At 36.9% G+C, this 24,848-nt stretch overlaps 1 protein-coding gene across 1 annotated transcript in view; it reads left to right on the forward strand.

Moving 5' to 3' along the window:
• CSMD1 (CUB and Sushi multiple domains 1) overlaps positions 1 to 24,848 on the forward strand; it is a gene marked incomplete at both ends in the record, with an annotated part of 1,064,284 nt that overhangs the window by 312,891 nt on the left and 726,545 nt on the right. The window contains one exon of the mRNA XM_082048870.1: positions 12,304 to 12,416. Coding sequence (XP_081904996.1) covers positions 12,304 to 12,416 — 113 coding nt within the window. The remainder of the gene's footprint in view (positions 1 to 12,303; positions 12,417 to 24,848) is intronic.

Consider the following 24,848-nt stretch of genomic DNA (forward strand, 5'->3'; position numbering starts at 1 on the left):
GAAGATCTACTGATCAGAGGGCACATTGATAAGGTGACAACATAAAGAGCAATTTGAGGGTAATCACTAAAATCTGTATGTATACTAGAAACTTGAGGTAGATCATAATGATGATTCAGTATAGTAAACTACACCATATACTGCAACAGGATTTGTACAAGGCAAGGATATTTTGAAAAATAATGATAAGCTTATATTTCAACATAATGATTTTTGCTCAAAAATTAAGAAAAAAATTCTGGTGTAGAACTCAACATACTCTGACATCCATTAACTGCTATACCAAAGAAATATAACAGCTAATGAATGCTAGTGTGGCAAGATAAAGATACTAAAAATGTGGTAGTTAAGTATTGTTAGCGAAGATAACAATAACAGCAAAGATGCAAAATTAGGGGCTTCAGCATATACTAACTAACAGAGTCAATTGTCATAGGTACATATTAAGTGTGCAGCTTAAGGGTTTTGGATCTTTGCCACAGTATATGGTCCTTATTACAGGATGGGAAAGAAACTGCACCAAGTTTTGCCCTTTGGTCCCACCTCTCTCCACTGCAAATGGATCCACTGGTGAAAATCTATGTCTCTGTGTTTTGATTGTCTATGTCAGATATTCTTGTATGTGCTGTGCCTCCCCCTTTCCTTTTATAGCCTACTTCTGCTCTACATAAGAATACTATTTAAAATGAAGCACTGGATTACACAGACAACTTGCCTTCCAGAAGGTTTTAAATTTTGCAAACTAGGTACAAAGGAGATGACAAGTGATGTAATGAAGGCAAGAAGGAATATATGATAGTTAATACAATACAGCATAACGATAGCCCGAACACTTATGTAATTATGAAACATTTCTAGAGATGGCCATTATTGCATATTAGTAGCAATAGCCACTTCTTCTAAGTGTCATTTGAGACTATCAAAACTAGGTATTTGCAAAGACTTTTTAAAAGTTAAATTTTGATAAAATGAACTTTATGACCCACTGAAGTATCCACTAGATTTCTTTCTTGTAAAGGACAAACAAGCCAGGCAGCAATTTTGCAGGAGGTTTTCAAGTACTAAGTGATATATACTGTACTATACTTTGAGTATAATGCATAGAAATAAGACAGACTTTAAAGGTTTATGTAGAAAAAAGAATGTCATAGCTCTTGGGAGTAAAACACAGAAGCAGAATTTTTATATAGTGAGCTTTGTGCATATAGTCTAACACTGTCAAAGCCTGACCCCTTTAAAATAGAGTTGTCAGAACAATTAACTTCAGGAAAAAAGGAAGGCAAAGTCATAATGAGGTGACAGTGAAGGAAAATTCTTTCCTCAGTTCTGAAACAGGATACATCATTTTATCAAGCGAAAAGAGTCCTGGGAGCATATTTATAGTATGCATAACATATAGAATCATAGAATCATTTAGGTTGGAAGAGACCCTCAAGATCTTCGAGTCTAACCATAACCCAACTCTACCACTAAACCATATCCCTAGAACCTCATCTACACATATTTTAAACACCTCCAGGGATAGTGAGTCAACCACTTCCTGGGCAGCCTGTTCCAATGCCTGACAACCCTTTCCATGAATAAATTTTTCCTAATATCCAATCTAAACCTTCCCTGGTGCAACTTGAGGCCATTTCCACTTGTCCTATCACTTGGTACTTGGGAGAAGAGACCTCCATGCTACAGCTTCCTTTCAGGTAGTTGTAGACAGTGATAGGCACTCCCCTCAGACTCCTTTTCTCCAGTCTAAGCAGCCCCAGCTCCCTCAGGTGCTTCTCATAAGGCTTGTTCTCCAGACCCCTCACCAGCTTTGTTGCCCTTCTCTGAACTCGCTCCAGCACCTGAATGTTTTTCTTGTAGTGAGGGGCCCGAAACTGAACACAGGATTCAATGTGAGGCCTCACCAGTGCCAAGTACAATGGGAAAATCATTTCCCTAGTCCTGCTGTTGGCCTTTTTGGCCACCTGGGCACACTGTTGGCTTGTATTCAGCTGGATGTCAATCAACACTCCCAGTTCCCTCTCTGCCAGTCAGCTTTCCAGCCACTCTTCTCTGAGCCTGTAGCGCTGCCTGGGGTTGTTGTAACTCAGGGGCAGGACCTGGCACTTGGCCTTGTTGAACCTCATGCAATTGGCCTCTGCCCATTGATCCAGATGGTCCAGATCCCTCTGTAGTTCCTTCCTACCCTCCAGGAGATTAACACTTCCACCCAACTTGATGTCACCTGCAAACTTACTAAGGGTGTGCCCAATCGCCTCATCCAGATCATTGGTAAAGATATTAAAGAGAACTGGCCCCAATACTGACCCCTGGGGAATACCACTCATGACCAACCACCATCTGGATTTGGCTCCATTCACCACAACTCTTTGGGCCCAGCCATCCAGCCAGTTCTTCACTCAGTGAAGAATACATCCATCCAAACCAGTTTCTCCAGGAGAATGCTGTGGGAAACATTGTTAAAGGCTTTACTAAAGTCCACATAAACAACATCCACAGCCTTTTACTTATCCACTACAGGGGTTACCTTGTCACAGAAGGAGATCAGGTTGGTCAAGCAGGACCTGCCTTTCATGAACCCATGCTGACTGGGCCTGATTGCTTGCTTATCTTGTATGTGCTGCATGATGCCACTCAAGATGATCTGCTCCATGACCTTTTCTGGCAACAAGGTCAGACTAACAGGCCTGTAATTCCTCAGATTCTCCGTCTGGCCTGTCTTGTAGATGGGCGTCACATTTGCCAGCTTCCAGTTGACTAGGACTTCCTGGGTTAGCCAGGACTGTGATAAATGATGGAAAGTGGTTTGGTGATCACCTCCACTAGCTCTCACAGTACCCTTGGATGGATCCCATCTGGCCCCATAGACTTGTGTGCGTCTAAATGGTGTTATTTACATAAGAACACTGTGAGAAGATTCTGTGATTCTTTAAGCTATAAATGCACGTAGTTTGGAAAAACACAGATGGCAAAGGAAGAGTCTCATTCAATTGCTCCAAAAGCCTTTGGTTTTGGAACTATTAATACATCATCAGTTTTTCTCCTTAAGTACAGAATTTTTTATCTTACAGCTCTAATGAACACTTCCACTCAAATTTCAAACAATTTAGAGATCCTCTACGTTTCATTTTCTAAAATGAATTCCCTAAAAATGACAATAGCACATTATTTTATCTTTCTTTTGGTTTCAGGTAGTTAAATATACTCATCCTATTCACCTAAATCTGAATCTTTCTACAATTTGCAGTATTCTTGAATCAAAAGAATCTTTTCAGTTAGTAATTTTATCCTTATTTTGCAAATGGGAAAACAAGACATGGAAATGTTAAAGCATCCACCTTCTAAAATTTTCGATCAAATTGATTTACTGAGAACATAAATTAAGTTAAATAAAATTAAGCTCAAGCCGTGCAAAACCATGTAAAAGTCAGCTTTAAAGTTTGGTTTATGAAATAAGAGATGTATAAAAAAGGTGAGTTTAATAACTTGGGTTGTTTTTCAAATTTGTATCACTTTTTCTTTCTCTTTTGTAAAAAACTCTGTTAAGCAACCTGAGGGGAAAAGTGCCATTTTGGCAAGAACAGTTGAAAAATAATTCTAGAAAATACTAATATATAATATTTTACTCTTTAGAAATATGTAAATCTTCAATTAGCTGACCTATTTTATTTCATTAGCCCAAAAGCCACAAAGATGATTAAGGCAGTAGAGCATCTCCCTTATGAGGAAAGGCTGAGGGAGCTGGGTCTCTTTAGCTTGGAGGAGACTGAGGGGTGAACTCATTAATGTTTAAAAATAGGTAAAGGGTGAGTGTAATGAAGATGGAGCCAGGCTCTTCTCAGTGACAACCAATGATAGGACAAGGGTCAATGGATATAAACTGGAACACAGGAGGTTCCACTTAAATATGAGAAGAGACTTCTTCTCAGTGAGGGTGACAGAACACTGGAACAGGCTGCCCAGGGGGCTTGTGGAGTTTCCTTCTCTGGAGACATTAAAAACCCACCTGGATGCCTTCCTGTGTAACCTCATCTAGGTGTTCCTGCTCTGGCAGAGGGATTGAACTGGATGATCTTTTGAGGTCCCTTCTGATCCCTGACATTCTTGTGATTCTATGCTTCTGTGAAAAGGGTATATCTCTCTCTCAAAAAAAATGAAGGTCATATCCCAGTTAACTGATGAGAATTACTTCAGTTATTAGTATGTTAGTTTGTATTTTGAATTGAGCAATATAAAAAAGCCAGACAGTCTAGCCTGTGCAAAACAGATAACAGAAATCCGCAAAGCTATATAAGTGTTCAAAATTTTACTGCAGACCATAGGCCACATTTGAAGTTTCACACATTCCCAGCATAAAGTTCTAGGCACAAATCTTTAGTCTTCCTTACAGAAGGAATGTGAGCACTATATAAAATGCTAAACTCATGTTTGGACAGTATAATTTTTTTTAGATACTTCTCTCTTGCTGCAAAGGACAAACATGCTGTTGGTACTAAAATATAATCTATTCAAGTATTTGCTAGGATATTTTCTTTTGCCTCAAGGCCTTTGCTTAATGTGGTGCCACCAAAAAAGCTAGAGTATTATTTTTTTTTTTTTCAGCTGGCAATACTACTGTAATCCTATTTGTAAAAATGTTAAAAGAAAGATTCAGAAATTGATTTATTTGCCTTCAGGCAATTTTGTGTGAATTTTCTGTGTTGCAGGGCTTCTAAGTCACTTGTCACCATTCTGTTTCCATTTACAGTGGCTTAATTTCACTTTTTTTCTGGAAGTGCTCTGATACTGTAATAAAAGGTGAGCCTGTAAAACCCAGGGAGGTGGAAATGTGGGTGATTTTTCAGTTATTAGTGGCTGGCCTGTGAAGACAAGAATAGTCCTCTTTACAGACTTTTTCCTCTCTAAATTCCATTTAGTAGAGGCATAAAATACCATTTGTGTTCCTGTGATAGGGTTTTGAGGTTGTTTTTTCAGTTGCAAACGTCTCACAAGTGGGAGTATGAATATTATCTACAGCATTATGCATGATTTACAATGGATTTGTAAAACAAAGTTTAAAATAAAATTGATCCTCATTTATTCTGAAGTTGAATCAACTGTTCATTGCTGTAATGTTGTTCCCAACCTGATGTAGATCTTTCTCAAGCCTTATGACACAGGAAATGCAAACCAGCTTTACAGCTGAAGTTACAAAAAATAACAGATCACTATATACACTTCTGTGGATTCATGTGACACATGTACCAAAAAGATGAGTGAACATGATATCCATATGTCAGAGTAAACAGACAAAACTCACATAATGACACTTAAATTGACTAATGTAAAAGTTTTCTAAGATTATGGCTTAAACTGTTTGACAAGGTGTTGGTGTCAAAATCACTGAGATATCTTAGTTCAGCTGACTCAATTCCTGATTTTTTTAAAATTAAAAAATGTTAAATTTCACCTTACTAACAATGGTCTTACTACTATATTTTTTATTATTAAACTTATGATACTTTTATTAGTCAGCTAAGAGACATAGGCATATAAGTAACAGGCCTGAAGAAATAATTCAGTCTGTGAAACTGTTTTACATACTTTTCTAAAAATAGGATTTCTTTGGAATATAATTATTTATTAGTTGAATCAAATCACATTTTCATTTGCATCTATGTAATTTTACTTCTACTGGGTCCATCTGGGTTCATACAAGTACACTTGAGAGGTGTCTTTGATCTAAATATCTGTGTACTGTTAGATGGTAGAAATGTAGTCTTCTCATACAATTATTAACCAGGAACATATAATCTTACTTAAAGTTTCAGTTGTTTTTTTCTAAAGCACAAAGAATCACTAGTTTTATACTAACTAACTTATTTCTCTTAAAGGTAAAACCCTGCTTTTATCCTTCTGGCAATAATGGTTTATTTTTGGCACTGTTTACAGCACTACTTTTTTTTTTTTTTTGTCCAGTTTATCAAATATTAGCTGATGTTTTCTTCAATGTAATTGAGCACATAGGCATATGAAACCATTTCTGTGGCTGTGTTTTGTGTACAATGGTTATAAATTGTAAGAAAATAAACATTATAATGGTAAGGTCTGCCAGGAAAAGAAGGCATGTCTGTGTAGCCATAGCACAGTGCTGTGGCCTACAGCTTCATTTAGTCAGCAGCCATGAGTCTCAGTGATGGCCATCCATTTCAGATTATTTTTTTTCTTGTAGTTTGCAGTACGTTGGAGCCTTGGAAGTGTGGAGGTTCTGTGATTTTATATTACACAAGCCCTTTTCTTCTTAGCATGAGTAACGAACTCCACTAGACCCATTCACTGACAGCAAACACCCTTGAAATTACACTCGCTTGGTTCTGCTGTGCAATCCCACCATGCTGAAGCTGCTGGAGCCTGCTGGCTGCCCAGACCTGCCAGGCTTTTGCCAGCACCTACAGCTGCTTGGGAAGCCCTCAGCCCACTTTCCTGGGACCTGCCTTCACTTTGGTCCCCTTCACAGCTGCATATTGGTTTGGCGTTGGCCAACTCCTCTCACATTTTCCTGCTTGCTTACTGAGTCCCAGTAACTGCAGTTACAGGCTACCTCTCCACAGCATGAGAGTTTCCTGCTGCAGGTGTGAGCCTTGCTAACATGGCTGTTTGGTGGCAGCTAGAGAAACCAGGTGCTTTTTCTGAAGGCTAAAGGCTATGTCAAAATCATTAAGCTTCCCGCCTCTTTCTGCTTAGTGACTAAACACAGGGAGTTTTGTTAATAAGAGGCTTTATGGACTTCACTGAGGGAACTTTATGCTTTGATTGCTTGCATCCTTCTCTTACTAGCAAAATATTAATTTTAGAATTCCTGCAATTAATTCCTAAAGTCACAGGAAGCATCAGAAATTTTTCATATCACCATACCATGGAAAAAATGTACATGTACTTAGCTGTGTGAAAGGCTTGAATTAAAAATCTATTTCTTGCCTATTTATAACTGATTTTTAATTTGAGATTATTAATGTGAAATTCCAGAAGAAAGAGCACCCAGGTAAGAGATGTGCTTTTTGTGTGCTGCTAATACTTATGCCCCTCTAACAAGGTGCACACACTTTAACTGCCTCTAGTTAGCAGGACAGAGGAGTGAGCACCTGATGTCAATTAATCAAATAAGGAGTTAGGGGCTAGCTAATTGGTTTGCAGACGTTTCTGGGGTGTAGAGGAGATAGGTGGTGGAGGAAGTGTTTTGGCTGTCTGATGGGAGAGCTTTGAAGTTGGTTTCCTAGGGACTGAAGGAAGTGGGAGACTGGGAGGACAGTGCTGCATTGTTGCTGTGGGTCTATAGGTGGAGAGAACCTGGAGATGGAGGAGTTTGAATCTGGTGAAAGTGGCACTGAGGAAGATTTGGCACGGCTGGAGTAAGAAATGTGAGAGCTAATGGGTCTTAATTCATTATTCTATTTTTTCTTAGGAAGGAAAGCTTATTAACATTCATCAATGTGAGGAGAGGTTGCTGTCTGCTTTCTTTATGCTGAAGAGGTGGGGAAGGAAAGGGTAATTCCTGGACTGGGTGTGCTCTCTGAGACGAGGCTCTGCCTTCTGCGGTGTTTTTTGTACAGTTTTGTAAGAGAACCATCACTCTTACCTTAAGCTTGAGAAAACCCAATGAATTAGAGCCTCTGAATGAAAAACTTGACCTTGAACAATTTGTTCTCTATGTCTTCCCATTATCTGTGACTTAAATAAAAAAGTTGAGGCTGGGGTAGTGGGATTAAATATATAGATAGAAAATCAGTTATAAATGATAGATCTTGTACTAATCTTATAGTGGCTCCTCATTCCTTTATATATGAGATGGTATCTGACTCAGGTTTTAAATCCTTGCTCCCTCTTGGCAACAGAATGGATGTAAATTATTAAGATAAGGCTTCTGTGGTTTCACACATGGTAGGTAACAGCCTGGTTTGCTGGAATGAATATGTTGGTCTCCTGACTTTAAGTACCATTAGGTGTCTTAACCTGTGGGTAACTCTTCTCACTGCTGATAGCAAGTACAGACAGGAGTTTGCCCCTGGGGATTGCATTCTATAATGATGAACAAAAAAGAGGAAATCCCTAGGCAAGTTTTAACAGTGGCTCCTGCAGGCTGGATAGTGAAGCAGATAAGTCTGCAAGAGCATGACCCATAGGTGTGGCTGTGGTCAGCCATCTTTGTGGTGGTGGGTTTGTTTGTTTGTTTTTTAAGGTTTCTGTTATCTCTGGTATATGCAAAAGTGAGCTTTGCTCCTGAGCAACAACTTATGATAGTGGACAGGGGAGACAAAAATTCTCCAAGACTTGGGAAAGAATACCACAAAACCCGCTTTATGTTTGTTTCTTAGTGATTATACCTTATTGGTGGCTACCATTTGCATTACTGAGAAGTTGCATAATAGTAATATAACATCATATATTCTTATTTTAGTGTGTGAAGTCTCACCATAAAACTTACTACTTATTGACCTTAAAAAGTATCTCTTTACTGTTTGAGATACAATTCTATCTCTAAGCCTTAGTGGAGAATGGGGTGGGTGCCTTCCTTATGGGTCATGGATTAATGGAATAACTAGGGTTAGGAGAGACTATAGATGGTTTCCATTTCAGCAGGATATAAGAACAAACAAGTCTGAAGATCATGCGGTTCAGAGCACTATCAATTTACAATATCTCAAAGGATAGAGATGCTCTGGGCATCAGTACCAATATACATCTTCCCATCATGGTGGTGTTTTTTTCTAATACATAACTGGAATTTCTCATGTTGTTTGCCCATTGCTGCTTATCCTTCCTCCCCTTCCAAAAAGAACCTGGCTTTTTCTATACCACTGCAATAGGTAGCTGAAGACGGCAGTAAGGTTCCCCCTTTAGTTGTCATCTTTTAAGGGATTAAGAAATATACTCTCTTGAACATTGTTTGCCACAGGCACCTATTGTATTGCCAGCCCTCCAGAGGACTTGCCACATATCTGTTTAGTACAAGGATGTCCCAAAATCTGCCCTCAAAAGTAGATGGTGGAGAAGCTCTGAACAGAGCCAGCTGGATGCTACACTATTGGTGGGGGAGGGGAGGGGGGAGTTGGAAATATATATATATATATATATATATATATATATATATATATATATATATTTTTTTTTTTTTTATGGACCTTATCATTAGGAATGCCTGAAGGTCAAAATCCATGAAATGACTAGAGATGGAGTGTGAAATATGGTAGTGTGTTTTTGTGTGGGGTTGTTTGTTTGTTTGTTTTTTTTGTTGTTATTTTTATTGAACAGGGGCTAGACTCAGTACTTGTGTACTACTGTGTTTTCTGTTATAGGTTCTGTTTCTTCTTTATACACAAGATTAATATATTCCACCTGTGGTTAAAAAGGTATTTCAGTGTGTGCATTTTGTGCAGATCAATACTACTGAAAGTTGAGGAAGTAGCAATATTTTAAGCTTGAAGCATGGTTGTATGCTCAGTATGAAGTAGTGTAAGTTTGTGAAATGACAGTTTTATTCACAGAGGGACTTGAAATGGTTCTGTGTTTTCTAGCACATACAGTTGTCTGTCTAAACAGTTGCCTTTCTGGTTGCAGTAAAGGCTTACATGTTAATTGTGAAGATACTTTTACAAAGTAAAGCAACATGTGAAGGTGTGTGATTTTTCTGCATGATGAAATGAACGTGCAAATCACATTATGATTCATGAGCTATAACAACCTAGCAAAAATGTTAGTAAAGGGAGGAAAAAAATGATTTAGTAGGATAGCAGTGTTTTAATTATGGAAATGTCTGAATAGTAGCACTTGAGATTTTCTTTTGTTGTCTAGTTTTTGTTTGCACTCAACTTCATGTCATTTAATCTCACTGAATTCATTAAAATACTATGAAAAGATGCTTTCAGAAATATTTCAGGCAACAAGGCTACTATAGAGGTACCCAGGTAGTCTGTTGGATGACTGACATAAGATTTCTTGTATTTGAGATTTTCCATAATATTTTTTAAGATTACTGTAATGCAAATAACTTGAAAAAATTGATTTCAAGTTGATGTATTAATTCCTTGAAATTTACCACATACTTGCCTTTTTCTATGTCTGCAAAACCTTTGTGTGTGCTGATTTAAGTTATAAAAGAATATATTTGTCTTACTTCAATGTGAATGGCAATGTCAGCCTGAAGAATGATTTTCTAGTGTTTCAAGTACGGTACTACAGAAACAGTTTTATTTATTAAACAGGTAAAGAAACCATATTGTAGAAGTGATGCTTATTCTCGTAACAGAATCAAAACAGGTAAGTCTAGAAATCATCACAAGACCTCAGGGTGTCTATTTGCTGCTCAAATTAGTTCTTTTATATGAACCAAATCCATGCCAAGTGAAGCAAACACTGATAAATAATGAGGTAGCTAAAGCTGTGTAGTTCTGCACAGATACAACTTTATTTTTGTATTTTTATCATGTGATGTGGGTTTTTTGTTTGTCTGTGTGGTGGTGTTTGTTTTTTAGGTCTCCTATGTAGCGTGAAGTGCTGCTTCTATCTTTGTGTGTGTTTCAGCCAGATTTTCCTTCCTTCCTTCTCCTACAATGCATGCTATTTTCCTATATTTTAGCAAAAAAACTGTTAGATTCTGGAAATATTGTAGTGTAAGATCAGAAAATACATACCCCAAATAAATATTGAACTGTTACAGTGTACACTCCAGATGTACAGGTGTAGTGATAACCACTCTAATTTTTTAAATAGAACAAGAGGCACATTTCCATAAAAACTGCAACATCTAGTGAAGGTGAGACAACATGCAGAAGTCTGAACATAAGATGTGTCAAGCCTCATAGTACCTTTGCTGTTTGACGATTCAGGAAAAAATGAATCTGCTTATTTCTGGAACTGGAGTAAATGAGGTGGAAATTAGTAGGAGTAATAGCTTGGCAAGTACACACAAGGTGAAAAGATTACAACAAATACCTAATACCTGTTGTTTAAAAAGAAAGGAAGAAATTGCAGAAAGCTTTTTGCTGACTTATGTTGCCTTGACTATATGCATTCATCTGTATTCAAAGCTGTCTTCGCTTTGTTCTCTGACTCATCCAAGTTTATTTGTTCTCCAAAGCTCAAAATTGGAAGGAGATGGGGAACAACCTTACTGGTGTAATTCAAGGGTAGGGTTCTTCTTACATGTTTTAGCAAAGAACTTCTAGTTCAGTGATACTGCTGTACTAGTATGTTGTTTACAGTATTTATCTTCTGCTGTTCCAGATGGCAATTAGTGACCTATAGCATCATTGTACAATAAATTTTAAAGGCATGGGTTGTTTTAACCATCCAGATTAAAAATATGTGAAAACATTTTTGATGTGGTGTGTTGTTTTTTTTTTGTTTGTGTGTTTGTGTTTGGTGGTGGTTGTTGTTGTTTTGTTGGGGTTTTTTTGTTTAGTTGGGGTTTTTCTGTGTTTTTGTTTGTTTGTTTGTTTGTTTGTTTTTTAGCTGTTCCAATATCTGAATTAAAGAAGCTCTTTGGGGGTGAAATTTGAACAAAAGGTGACTTTCTGGTGTGTTGTCTTGTACCCAGTGGATCACGTACCCTTATTGCAAAATACAAAACTATCTTATAAGACAGTATAGTTTTGGGTTTGTGGAACAGTTACAATGTCTTCTGTCTTATGGAAAATTAAATCATTAAGAAACCAATATTTATTTGGGAAATTATCTTTAAATCAGTGTTGCAATGTAATTATAGCTTATCCAAAATTCTAGTTTTTATGTAGATGTGAGACTGTTAATAAGATGGAAAATTTAAGGTGATTTTTCTGAAGCCATTAAATGGAAGTTGTTTGTGTTTTTGTTTTTCTGGTCATTTAATGTATATGGCATTGAACATATGGGATACATGTTTTTTTGAAAGAAGCAGATAGAGGACAGACAGGATAGTCCACGTTATCTCAGATAGTGCTAGGAGTGTCTGTGTGGGTCGAGGCCTGGGTATCTACTTCTAGGTGTCCTATATTTATGTCTTCATCTTGAAATGAATCCTATAAAAAAATTCTTTGTCTTCAATAGATACAAGCTGGTCTGTCTTTCAGTGTTCTCTGTTGGAGAGTGTGCAGGTGTGTTAAAATAAGAGGACTAAAAATCTCAAGAATGTGTTGGAAATTTTGGAGTGAATGGTTAGAGACTGCATCAAAGAGCATGATGTTTTGGCACTTCAGATATGGAAATATGATGCTCATCATATGACTCATCACACCTATTGATGTGCTATATTTTCAAGGTTGTAACAATTTACACATTTTTATTGTACAGGTTATCTGGATTTCAGCTTCCATCATCTATTGTGAGCACAGGATCTATCCTCACTCTCTGTTTCACCACAGATTTTGCCGTCAGTGCTCAAGGCTTCAGAGCTATCTATGAAGGTAAGAACTCTTTTCCTAACAGGTCTTTATCCTACTTGATACATATTTTTTATGTTGAAACATGATGTTTCAATTTTAATTGTTTTGTGTTTGAATAATTGGTGAATATTGCATATTTTTTATAGCATACTTAAATGTTATTATGTCATGGCCATAGTCTTGATGTTGAAATTTAATTTAAACTAGTACTTTAATTTCTGCTGGAATTTTTAATTGGATCTGTCAGACTTCCAAATCTGGATTTAGAAATGCTTACATTTAAATGGTTTGCTTATTATATCCCAAATGATTTCTTTTGATAACTTCTTTAGGAGGTTCTTTACTTAAGGGTTATAATTATAAAAATGAAAGACTGTATGAATACTAACTGGTCTTGAAAATCAATCACTAATCTTCTTGTGGAAATTTAAAACAACAGGGATGACAAGAAATGTGTATGTGTATATAGATGTATATATACACATTAAAAAACAAAACAGTTGAAAACTGTTTCTGTGGAAGATGTTAGACAAGAATGATGACTACACAGTTCTGGGAAAAAATAAGGCAAAGCATTTCACATCTTCTAGTGTCTTTCAAGAATTAAGCTCATAAAACTGGACTGATACTATTTTCTTAATAGTTTGAGTTGTACAAAAAGCTTTGGGATCTGCAACCTATATTGGGTAAAATTACTGGATACACTGGTTCTGAGTCAGTTCCTTAGAGTTGTTTGATAATTAGAGTGTTCTGAGTGTAACCTCAGGATTACTTTCAAACTGAATGTGTGGTGGTTTTTTACGACTTTTTTTTTTTTTTTAATTCATGGAAAATGCTGGGCCTTGAGCACTAGAAGTTGCAGAAAACTTATTTTCAGATTATTTCTCAAGTACAAAGCCATTTTTTTCTTATGGTTTCATAGGTATAACCGTTTGGTAAGTGTTTATTGTGCAAAAGCTGCTTACATAGTTAAGTGATAGAATTAAATATATTTTTATCAATGGGGTTGACGTAGGAACTTTGAATCAAGAAGTAGTATGGTTAGATTGTAGCTGTTCACTAGGACTAGCATTTGCAAGTATATGATCTCCAAATTATGTTTACCAAAGTGGTGGCCAATGTATCTTCAAATGCTTGATAAACTTTGATTACACTTTCCCTAGAACTGTTCAAAGTTTCTTGAAACATTACCCCCTTTCTCAGCAATTCCTAACTCTGCTCCATACTGATGCATAACTGTTTCATATTTGATTAATGTTTTGAAATTACAGTGTTCGTTAAAGCATCTTTTGAAATCGATATCCTCATTGAGTGCGTTATCTAGGTGTAAAAAGACAGAAGTGTAGAAAATGTCAGCATTTTTCTTTTGAGCTATATCTGATTGGGATGGGTAGATCAGCAGTATGTCTTTCCTTGGGAATTATTGTTTCATTTTAATAGTCTTCATAAGTTTTATTAAGAAAGTCAGAAAGGAGTATGAGAAACTACCAACACACCAGGAACTGTGTTCATTACCTCAGTAGGAAGTTGCTTTCTACCTTACCTGTATTTTTCTGATCTAGTAGATGCATACGATAGCATATTTCGTCCTTTTATGCAATCTGAGCAGTTTGTTTTTCGTATGGGAAAAGTGTAGGATGCTAAAGGATGTCCCTTGACTGTTAGCTTAGGAACACATGCACAGAGCCACAGGCTATAATATAATGACACTTCCTGCTGGCCTACTTCCTTGTAGAAACCCCAGCAGAAAGAGTTGTAATTAACGCCATGCTCTCATTAAACAACACTGCCCCCTTTCAGATTTAATGCTGTAAACCTCACCCTGTCCATGAGCTTTAAATTGACTTCAAAATATAACATCCAACTCCAGAAGAAATGGTCAATGTCACTCAAGTGACAGCGTCTCAATGTAGAGACAAGCAATGGGGATTGATGGTTCAGGAAGGATTTGTAGCACTGCGGGGGGGTCAGGTATGTTTTTGTGAAGGGTTGAGGTGATTTCTGCTGCAGTGGTCAAATGGGTTACTGAAACCCAATAGTTTAAGAACTCCTGTCACCGTTACCTAGAATACTTGTTGTAAATCGTGATCCCTTCTAGCTCCTATGCCATGTGTAATTTTGTGAGTGGGCAGGTGATTGGTGTCTCTGGGACAGGGGAATACAGACCAGATGTTACCAGTCACTGGAAGTCTTTACAATCACTCTGCTGGTTACCCATCCCTCAGCGAGTTAGTTTGCTTTTACTAAAACTCTTTATTTATCCCTGGTTTTAGCCAGTTCTTTAATTCTTCTCTGGAGAAAGTGAATTACTGTTCAGCTGGAAGAATAGGGAGGATTGAAGTGACACTGATTGCTGCTGTCTACGAGTTTGGAACGCTATGGAGTCATAATGCACAGTTGGAGAAACACTGTTTTAAACATCTTAATTGAAAAGTTTTAATTGTGTGTTGGCTGATAAGGACAGTATGTTTAAAAAAAATCTGTTTCTTTTTAATGACAGCATGGGGGAGTTATTCTGGAACAGACATTTTTGTATAGAAGGAAAAAAGTTCACCACATTCAAAAGCTAAGGAATTCTAATGGGTGGGGAGCAGGGGAAAAAAACCCCAAACAAAAAAAACCCTTTGCATCACTATGACAGGGATTGTTCTGAAGTTGCACCACTTGTGTCATGGTACCAGATGCAGTAGGTCTGAAAAATTAAAATATTAGGACTAACAAAGGAACATCTTTACATAAGCTTTCCATGTTCTGTGAGACTGCAAAACTAACAGGTTGTGGGGTTTTTTTGTTTGTTTGTTAGGGGCTTTTTGTTGTTTGGTTTTTGTTTGTGTGGGGTTTTTTGTTGTTAGTGTTGTTTTTTAGTTTGGTGGTGTGTTTTGTGGGTTTTTTTATTATTATTCTTGTGGTAGGCAACTCTTTCTTCTGAATAGGAAAAACTTTCCTAATTAGAATTGTTACCTTCACAGAATTAAAAAAAAAAAAAAAATTAATAATTAGTGTCTTCCAAGTCAGCTCAGCTTTTGAATGTCAGTATTGTAAATGTGACCATGGGGGGAAAAAGGTAGTGTTTTGACAACAATGACACTTGTCTCTCAAAAGTCTTAATATCGGGCTAGATCCTGTGTTGTGTTGAGCTTCTGCTTTTCAGATCAGAGAAGATGCTGTTGAGAGATTTCCCCATTACTGTCTGCAGGGTGTTCTTTTTAACTTAAACTCCCTGGTGAACAAGGGCCGGGTGTTGAACGAAAATATATGAACCACTTAAAGACCTGCTGAACAGCCTCTGAAGCTACAGCCACACTGGTATCCCATGCAGCTAGAAAATACTACATCATCTTCCGTTTGCTGAGATTCTGATCTATGCATTTTATTGAGTATATTCTTGATTTATGACCTCACTTCCTGTGCAGCAATGACGTCGTCAGATCCTTTGTATTTTTACAGTGTATAAATAGGTTAATAGCTAAGCTAGTGAAACTACATTTCATGAGTCTAAGCCCTTGAAGATTATTTGCACCTGCCATAGCCTGTTGTTACCCATATACCGCATGAATATTTATACTTCATCTGATTTTTGTGGCAGTAGAACAGTGAGAATCATCTAGTTTTTAGAAGACACTGATACAGTTGAGCCGTTGCCAAGTTCTTGGGCTGAAATGTAGGTTTCTCTATCACTGTTTCACCAGATTTATATACCCATTTCTGGGAATCTCTATATTTTAATGGATAATAACTCCATCTCCTCAGTGATCACATCAGCACTCTAAACTTTTGGTATAGATGGAGTCTTGAATCATTCTTATTTTCTGGAAATAAAATTATCTGTGGGATTTTCAAACATTATTATATCAGTAAAAAGACCTATAAATTTCAGAAGCAGTAAGTTGAGTTTGTAGAATTTGTCAACTTGTTTAATCTGCTAAATGATTTATTGACAATTATCGTCACTGTTGAGTAATAATTAAATCTAGGTTTTAAGCAATGGGATTGGGGAGTTGAGGGATAGGTTCTGTTTCTGTCATGTGTAGTTCTGTGTGGTTGTTTTGTATTGTGTTTTTTGTTTTTATTTGTTTTTAATTGACAGTGTTTTACATCATGTAAAATGTATTTAGGCTTGGGGCTGTGTATGGGCCAACTAACAGAGTACTTGTGACTTCTGTAATTTTGTTGAATTCCTGTTAAAATCAGTTTAATTTTTATTTTCTACGATGAGAGAAACAAACTTTCTAAAAAGGCACTTCGGGGCTACAAACACCATTGCTATATCATTGTAGTAATTTTATTTGGAAAGTCAGAAGTATTCCTCCCATGCAGACCACTTGCATATGGGTGGTAATACAGAAAATAAGTCTTTAAATGACAGCCATATCTGAAGTGTTATACACATGCATACACAATTGGAGTAATGCGCAGTAGAATTGTTACATTGTCTTTCTTCTACTAAACCAGTATGTCCTGCCATTCAGGGAATGCAGTGGTCAAGTGCAGAAAATAGAGTAAAAGTAGAAAAGCTTAATTCAAAGTATGTTGCTAGTTAATCATTTTTAGTTTATATTTTGCTACACTACTGTCTGCCACTAAACATTAAACTGAAAGATGAACTATCCTTGGTTCATTTTAGTCTGTCTTGATGGTGGCTTTTTTTGTTGTTCTAACCACATCTTGTAACATAGAGTTGGTGGGCAACGTTTGAAGAACAAGCCAGATGTATTGGACCTGATGTGTGCTTGCACCTTTCTTTGACCTCTGTTCTACAGCAGCAGATTTTCTTTTCCAAAGGACAAGTTCTTGCATGTCCCTCTATCCTACCTGCCCTGAGGGCATACTTTCTTTTATTCTTTTGGTCTTTGATTTCTCAAAGCTTTCTGCTCACACCCAGCATTAACATTTATACTGACGGTCATCTCATCCTGCCTTATGCATCTTCCCTGAAGTTTTTCTTTATATTCCTTTCAGCATCAACAGCAGAAAGTAGTGATATACTTCCACAGTGTAAGGTCTTTTTTCTTTTTTTTTTCTTTTTGTCTTGCTACTCCTGTTGTCCCTAAGTTTTTGTTTTGTTTTGTTTTTTTTTTTCTGTGGTTTTCCTTTTTCTTTTATGGTTCAATACTTTGAACTATTTAAAATAAAAAGGAAAAAAAGAAATGCTTCCCCAACCAGCTTGAAAACATTAATCTCTTGTGTTGTTTCTGTGAGTTTACTAAGATAATTTTCCTGAGAGTGTGATTTTTTTTTTTTTATTTATTTTTATTTTTTTTTTCTCTCCAGTCAAGATAACAGAACTCTAGATTCAAGCTAACCTTTCTGGTTCTCTCAGCTTCTTTAGTCGATATCTTGATTTTTGTGTGTTTCCCTCAAGTACCAAAACACCTTTTTGCACTCTTTTGAAACTAAAAAAAAAAAAAAAAATCTTGTTTTCACTGGGTCAGTACTTGAAAGTGCTTCCTACTTGTTGTCCAGGTATCTAACTGTATTATAGAATCACGGAATAGTTTGGGTTTTAATGGATTTTTAAAGGTCATTTAGACCAATCCCTCTGCAATGAGCAGGGACATCTTCAGCTAGATCAGATTGCTCGGAGCCCTGTCTAGCCTGGTCTTGAATGTCTCCAGGGTTGGGGCATCTATCATCATTCTGAGAAACCTCTGCCAGTGCTTTAGCACCCTCATTGTAAAAAAAAATATTTTCCTTAGACCTAGCCCAAATCTCTTCTGTTTTAATTTAAAACAGTTATCCATTGTCTTATTGCAACAGTCCCCATCTTGCTTATAGGCCCCCTTTAAGTACTGAAAGGTTGCAAAAAAGTCTCCCTGGAGCCTTCTTGTCCTCAGGCTAAACAACCCAAACTTTCTCAGCCTTTCCTCACAGCAGACGTGTTCCATCCCTCTGGTCATTTTTGTGGCCTCCTCTGGACCCTCTCCAATAGGTCTATGTCTTTCCTCTATTGAGGGTTTCAGAGCTGGATGCAGTGCTCCAGGTGGTGCCCCACCAGAAAGGATTAAAGGGGCAGAAACACCTCCCTACACTGTTTGGCCATGCTTCTTTTGATGCAGCCCAAGATATGACTGGCCTTCTGGGCTGCAAGTGCACACTGCTGGCTCATGTCCAGTATTTCATCCACCTTTCACCCCTAAATCCTTCTCTCAATCACATCAACCCCCAACCTATATGGATACTGGGGGTTCCCCTGGCCCAGATCCTGAACTTAGCCTTGTTGAACCTTGTGAGGTTCACATGGGTCAACTTCTCAAGCTTGTCCAGGTCCCTCTGGATGGCATTCCATACCACAGGTATGTCAACTGTACCACTCAGCTTGGTGTCTTCCAGAAACTTGCTGGGGGGTGTACTCAGTCCCACTGTCTGTATCAGTGATGAAAATGTTAAATAGTACTGGCCCCAATATGGACCCCGAAGTGACACCACTTGTCACCAGTGTCCATCCAGAAATCAAGCCATTAACCACTACCCTCTGATTGCAATCATGCCACCATTTCCTTCTCCTACAAACAGTCCAACCATCAAATCCATCTCTTTCCAGTTTAGAGAGAGGGATGTTGTGGGGGATTGTTTGGCTTTACAGAAGTCCAGATAGACTATGTCTATAGCCCTTCCTTTGTCCACTGATGTAGTCACTCCATCATAGAAGGTTGGTTAGGCAGGACTTGCTCTTGGTGAAGCCATGGTGGCTGTTTCGAATCATCTCCTTGTCCTCCATGTGCTTTAATATAACTTCTAGGAGGATCTGTTCTATAATCTTCCAATGCATGGAGGTGAGGCTGACATGTCAGTAGCTCCCAGGGTCCTCCTTTCTACCCTTTTAAAAAATGTGTGCAATCTTTCCCTTTTTCCAGTCACCAAGGACTTCACCTGACTGCCATGATTTCTCAAATATCATGGAGAGTGGCTTGGCAACTACATGAGACAATTACCTCAGAACTCTGGAATGCATCTTATCAGGTCTCATATACTTGTGTATGTTCAGGTTCTTCAACTGGTCATGAACCTCATCTCTTACAGTGTGAGGGACTTTGCTCCTCCAGTCCCTGTCTTGCAGTTCTTTTATCCAAGCAGTGTAGGAGGAGAGCTTGCCAGTGAAAACTAAGGCAAAGACTTGTGTTACTCAATGGTGGTCTAGTTTTCCCAAACTGTGGTAGTGAGAAGAGTATTTACACCATGGGAATGGGCATGTTCAAAACAAAGAACTCCCTTTTTTAGCATTTATTTGTTAAGAAAACAAACTAGCATTACTATTATAGAAAATGCTGGTAATCCTGCAGCTATGCATCTTAACTACCAATCTTACCATTGACTGTTAGTGTAATTGTTCTTAACATCAGCTAATTGATTTTTTTCTTTTCTATCTTTAATTAAATACTTCTTGCTTACTATTTTGGTAGTCTGTTCTTTTCAAACTGAGGTGTTTGTTAAAGCTTTAAGCACTATGTGTGTGTATACACATGACCAAGTAAACCAAAAGCCCTAAATACTTAAAGCAGACTGAAATGGGATCTTTTTAGGCTAAAATTTGTAGCTGCATCTTTCTGGAGTGGAAGTAATTGTTTTCTGAGAATAAATTTGGGTATAGATCTCCTTTGCCAACTGAAGTCCTTAAACTGACCGAACATAAACAAACAAAAAAAATCATTTTTCTAGTTGTTTTTTTTTTTTTCTTTTTAAATAACACCTTTTTGGAATGATACAATCTGAATGACAGTTAATGATGATTTAGAGGAAAAAAAAATCTTAATGCTGTTAAGAATAAAGCTGGTATTTCATGTATCAAAATATGTGTAGCAGCAAAATCTCAGGGCAGAAGAGGTCTGACAGTTCTGTGGGACTGTTCTTTGGCACTTCTGTTAATCTAAAATATCAATGATTTAGGTGTAAAAATCATGTAATTCAACAATAACAAGAAAAATATTTTTAAGCCTTTGTGTATTTTAGAAAGAAAATTGGGGTTATTTTGTGAGGAGAGGCAAAATAGTATGCTTGTGCTCTGAAGTGTATCAGTAGATCTAAAACTTACTCAAAATGCCAAATTTATGAGGATCTGAATTTGATCAGGAGAGGCAGGTAATGACTGAACTCTTGTATGTTTTCTCTTTCCAGTCTTTTATATATTCAGAGACTGTGCATACAAGAAATTATAACTGTATTTTAAACAAGTATATTCCACAGCTTTCTTACCTATGAGAACTTCCGGTGGGTAACTTCACTAGTTAAAAAAAGTTATATTCCTTTCAGCAGTAAAATGTTTAAATGTTGTGTTTCAGCAATATTTGAAGGACGAGGAGTCAGAAATCTGGAATGTTATGTCCTAAATTATCAAAGGGCAGGAACTTCCAAATTGAAAGTTCTAGGAAATTCTCTCCAAGGAAGAAGCCACCATAATGACAGTTGTTGTGGTGGAATAAACCCTACTTGAATTAACTGAAAATAAAAAATGAAATGTAGGACTCATTATCAACCAATTAATTTTGTATCTCAAAAATAATTTTGCAAGGGACATGCCTGTTACAGTAGTCTAATTGTAAGCTATGTCAGCTATTTCCTCTTTCAAGCTCTCTCTTTGAGTGGCTCAATCCCAAATGCTGAAACAGCCTTTGTGTGGATAGTAGCCCTTAAAAAGGGGATTATGTGTGTCAAAATGTGTTTTTTTAATTGCCTTTGTTTCTGGAAGTATTTTGTGCTTTCTGGTGAATTATTGATCCATATAAGAACTAATCTGTCCTTGATGCATGAACCAGTATCAAACCCAATGTCAGTGGTTCATACCCTGTAATAATTTAGTAGGCTTATAACCTCCCTCCACAAAACTCTTACTTGTGTTTCTATTTGAGATCACAAAACCAATAGGAAAATGATTTGGTAGAAGTTGGCTTCATAGAAGAAAACCTTGAGTTGCTTCTCTCTGCTACTATGGGGTGCCAGTTCTAAACCAAACCATCACATTCTAGTATGGAAGACAGAAATGAAAAGCCAAAATCATAGTAGGATTGTTACTCTTTGTACCCTAAATAATTTAATACAGTGGTTTCATTTTTCTGCTATTGAATATCAAGATTCTGGAGAATCCAATCTACATCCTCACAGATCATCAACCCAACTGTGCTGATACTAGTACCCTGTTTCATGTTCTTTCTAATCTGCCATCATTAGTGTTTGTTTGTATAACTAGTATTTACTTAGGAAAGATACTTCAAATAATTGGTTTGGAATGTCAGAATTCCTTTAATGTAGTCATTGCCTGATCTGAATCAGTATGAAGATGTCATGGTTTATCCTCAGTAGGCAGCTAAGCATGTAGTTGCTTGTTCTCTTCCCCCTGCCCTCCTCTCCAGTGAGGTGGGGAAGAGAATTGGAAGAGTAAAAGTGAGAAAACTCATGTGTTGAGATAAATACATTTTTATAGGTAAAGCAAAAGCCACACATGCAAGCTAAGCAAAATAAGGGAATCATTCACTACTTCCCATCAGCAGGCAGGTGTACATCCATCTCCAGGAAAACAGGGCTCCATCACATGTAATGGTTACTTGAGAAGACCAGTGCCATTCCTGCAAACATCTCTGAGCAGAGGCAGTCCTGGCCAAACTGTACCCCTCACAGTTTTATTGCTAAGCAGAGCATTATGTAGTGTGGGTTACCCTCTGGTCAGTTGGATTCAGTTGTACCAGCTGTGTCCCCTCACAAGTCCTTGTGTGCCCCCAGCCAAATCACAGGCAGGACAGAAAATGCCTTGAAACATCCCTGTGTTATCAACACTGTTCACCACAAATCCAAAATGTAGCCCCATACAAGCTACTATAAAGAAATTTATCTCTATTGCAGCTGAAACCAGTACAGATGTACAGCATGACCTAAAAATCTTGCAAATGAATATGCTGAAGACAGCTATAAAAATAATAATAATAAAAAAAAATTAAAAAAAGACTGAACAGAAAAAGTTTAACTTCGCTTCTTCTCTTCAAAGTGGCTTATTTTTTTCTACTCAGATACTAATTTTCAAACTTAAAATATATTTTAGTAATGCAGAAACTTTTTGAGACACAAACAAGGTCAAAACTCTCATAATTTTTTAATTCACCCACATAAGGAATATATGGAACATATATTTTTCTCCAAGTGCTTTTCTGAAACAAGCTGTGCAATGTGACTCAACAGAGCTGGTATTTTGCTTGTTCTATTTTACAGTCAACTGGGATTTGGGGGAATAACTCTCACTGTTGATATCCTTACAGATTTGCTAGAGATGAGATTTCAATTAAGCAGCCTGTGTCTTTGCCCACCTCCGCTCTAAATTTGTTTTAAACATCAACTGCGGCCAAATATCAGGATGGCAATAGTTAAAGAGCCTATATTCTATTCAAGCTTCATTTTGCCTGAACTCTCAATTCTGGACATGGTGTTTTTCTCTTTACCATGTTGGAAGTTAAGATATTGCCAGCATCTTGCACATCTTGCCAAATTACTCAGGGAAGTTTCTTGATGCATTTATCCCCAGACTTCTATCTGGCTAAAGAGTTAAATCCTACATCTTTTTCTAATTATCACGTATATTTAATGGTATGTACTTATCTTCAGAATGGTCCTCATTAATGATATGGTTCCAGATGAAGTGAAACTGACATTTGGCTTTCAATGAATCTGAAAAGTCTGATACTATGGCTTGCTTGATTTCTGATCTCACTATAAAGAAAGTTAACTGTTCCTTTGGCTGGTACAAAATGAGGAAAGTTGCATTAGGCTTTTCATCTCTCAGATAATACAGGTGCATTTTCAGCCGTATCAGTCTTATTTCTGGGTTGTAGTAGTCTTTATAGTACCCTTTTTTTTTTTTAAGCTAGTGTTCTTAATTTAAAGTAACATTTTTTACTATAGAAACTATATTTCTGCCTTTAAAAATGTCTCTGCATCCCAAGAAGAGTTACTGTTGATAACTACTTTGAATTTATTACAAATCTTCTTGCAATGGCAAAGACTGATTATGACTTTTATATCTATTGTTGTAAGAAATAAAAGAAAATGGAAAACAAAAAGAAAATGGAAAACAAAACAAAACAAACCCTCTGTTTCATCTGGAATAATTGTTTGCAGTCTTCTATTCATTTAAACTGGGAAACACTGTAGGCTTTTGCAGGGTGGAATCAGTATTTCCAGAAAAAAAAACTATGCTTTAGAAGGCTGGAAAATGGAACTTTGGTTTTGGTGTGTTATTGTAGCCAGCAGCTGCTATCCTGATTACAGGTCCTATAATTTGCTCTATTAGGTGTATAGTTAGCTTATAAATACAGTCACATACCTTGCTTTTAATCTTTTCTTGTATAACTTTAAACCATTAATAATTGCACTTTGAATTACTTTATTATTAATATCGTTCCCATATATCAAGGGTTTCATTTGCATAGCCTTTCACGTTTTTCTTCTGTAATTGGGATAATAAGGGAGATACCCAGAACTTTGCAACAAAATTTACTCAACAAAACAAACATGTCAAAATTTTTATTAAGGCATTGATCTTATTCAGTAAGGAATAAAGTAGCTGGTATGTCACTCACCTATTGTGAAGAAAGGGAGTAGACTTGACTGTAGTGAACAATATAGGCACTGCGTTTTAACTGAAACTTTTGAGATTTGTTGAAATCTGTCACACATTTTTATTTTGTGTATGTTAGAAATCCATGCTTTCATACACAAAGTGGTCCAATAGTTTTGTATTGCCTGTCTAAATACTGTTTATACACCCAAGTAATCTCATTAACTTTGTTAGGTATACATATTGCTATAAGTGAGTCTGAAAAGTCACTTAGCACTTGTTAATGCTGTATTTTATATTTACATCCTTTAATGTGAACGTATAGCACTTTGAAATCTTTCATCTTGTCTATATCGAAAGACTTCCTAATGAATTTTTGTGAATTATTTGTGCATGGTATACTTCCAATAAAACTTGTGTTAAGGTTCTTTGTAGCGGACTTATTGCATTGACCTGAAAAGGGCCATAGGAGGGATGGAAGGTTACACACAGTCTCTTCAACTTTATTGATTTGTGCCTTTCTTATGCTTCTTTAACAAGACAATGCATACCTGTGTGGTGTCAGTGGATTGTAAACCCGAAGTCATAAGAATGTTAAAGCAACCGTTTTGGATTCACTAAATCTTATTTATGGGGAAAAGAGGCCACACACTGTGTAGATGTATGCAAACCCAAGAATTGTTAGTGTAATCAGAGTGTTAAATGTCTAATCATTATTAGTCCAGATGATTTGAGGTTTTTTTTTTTGTTTGTTTGTTTGTTTGTTTGTTTTACAGAAAAGGAAAAAAAAATCAGTTAAAATAGTTACATGCACATTTCTTGGTTTCTACCCTTTTTCCTTGTATGATGCTTACTTCTCCCCTGCTACTGTGGGTCTAGTAGATGATCTAGTGTTCTTCCTCCCTTTAGTATACACT

The sequence above is a fragment of the Streptopelia decaocto genome, assembly GCF_964273445.1.
Source record: "Streptopelia decaocto genome assembly, chromosome: 3".
Taxonomy (NCBI): Eukaryota; Metazoa; Chordata; class Aves; order Columbiformes; family Columbidae; genus Streptopelia; species Streptopelia decaocto.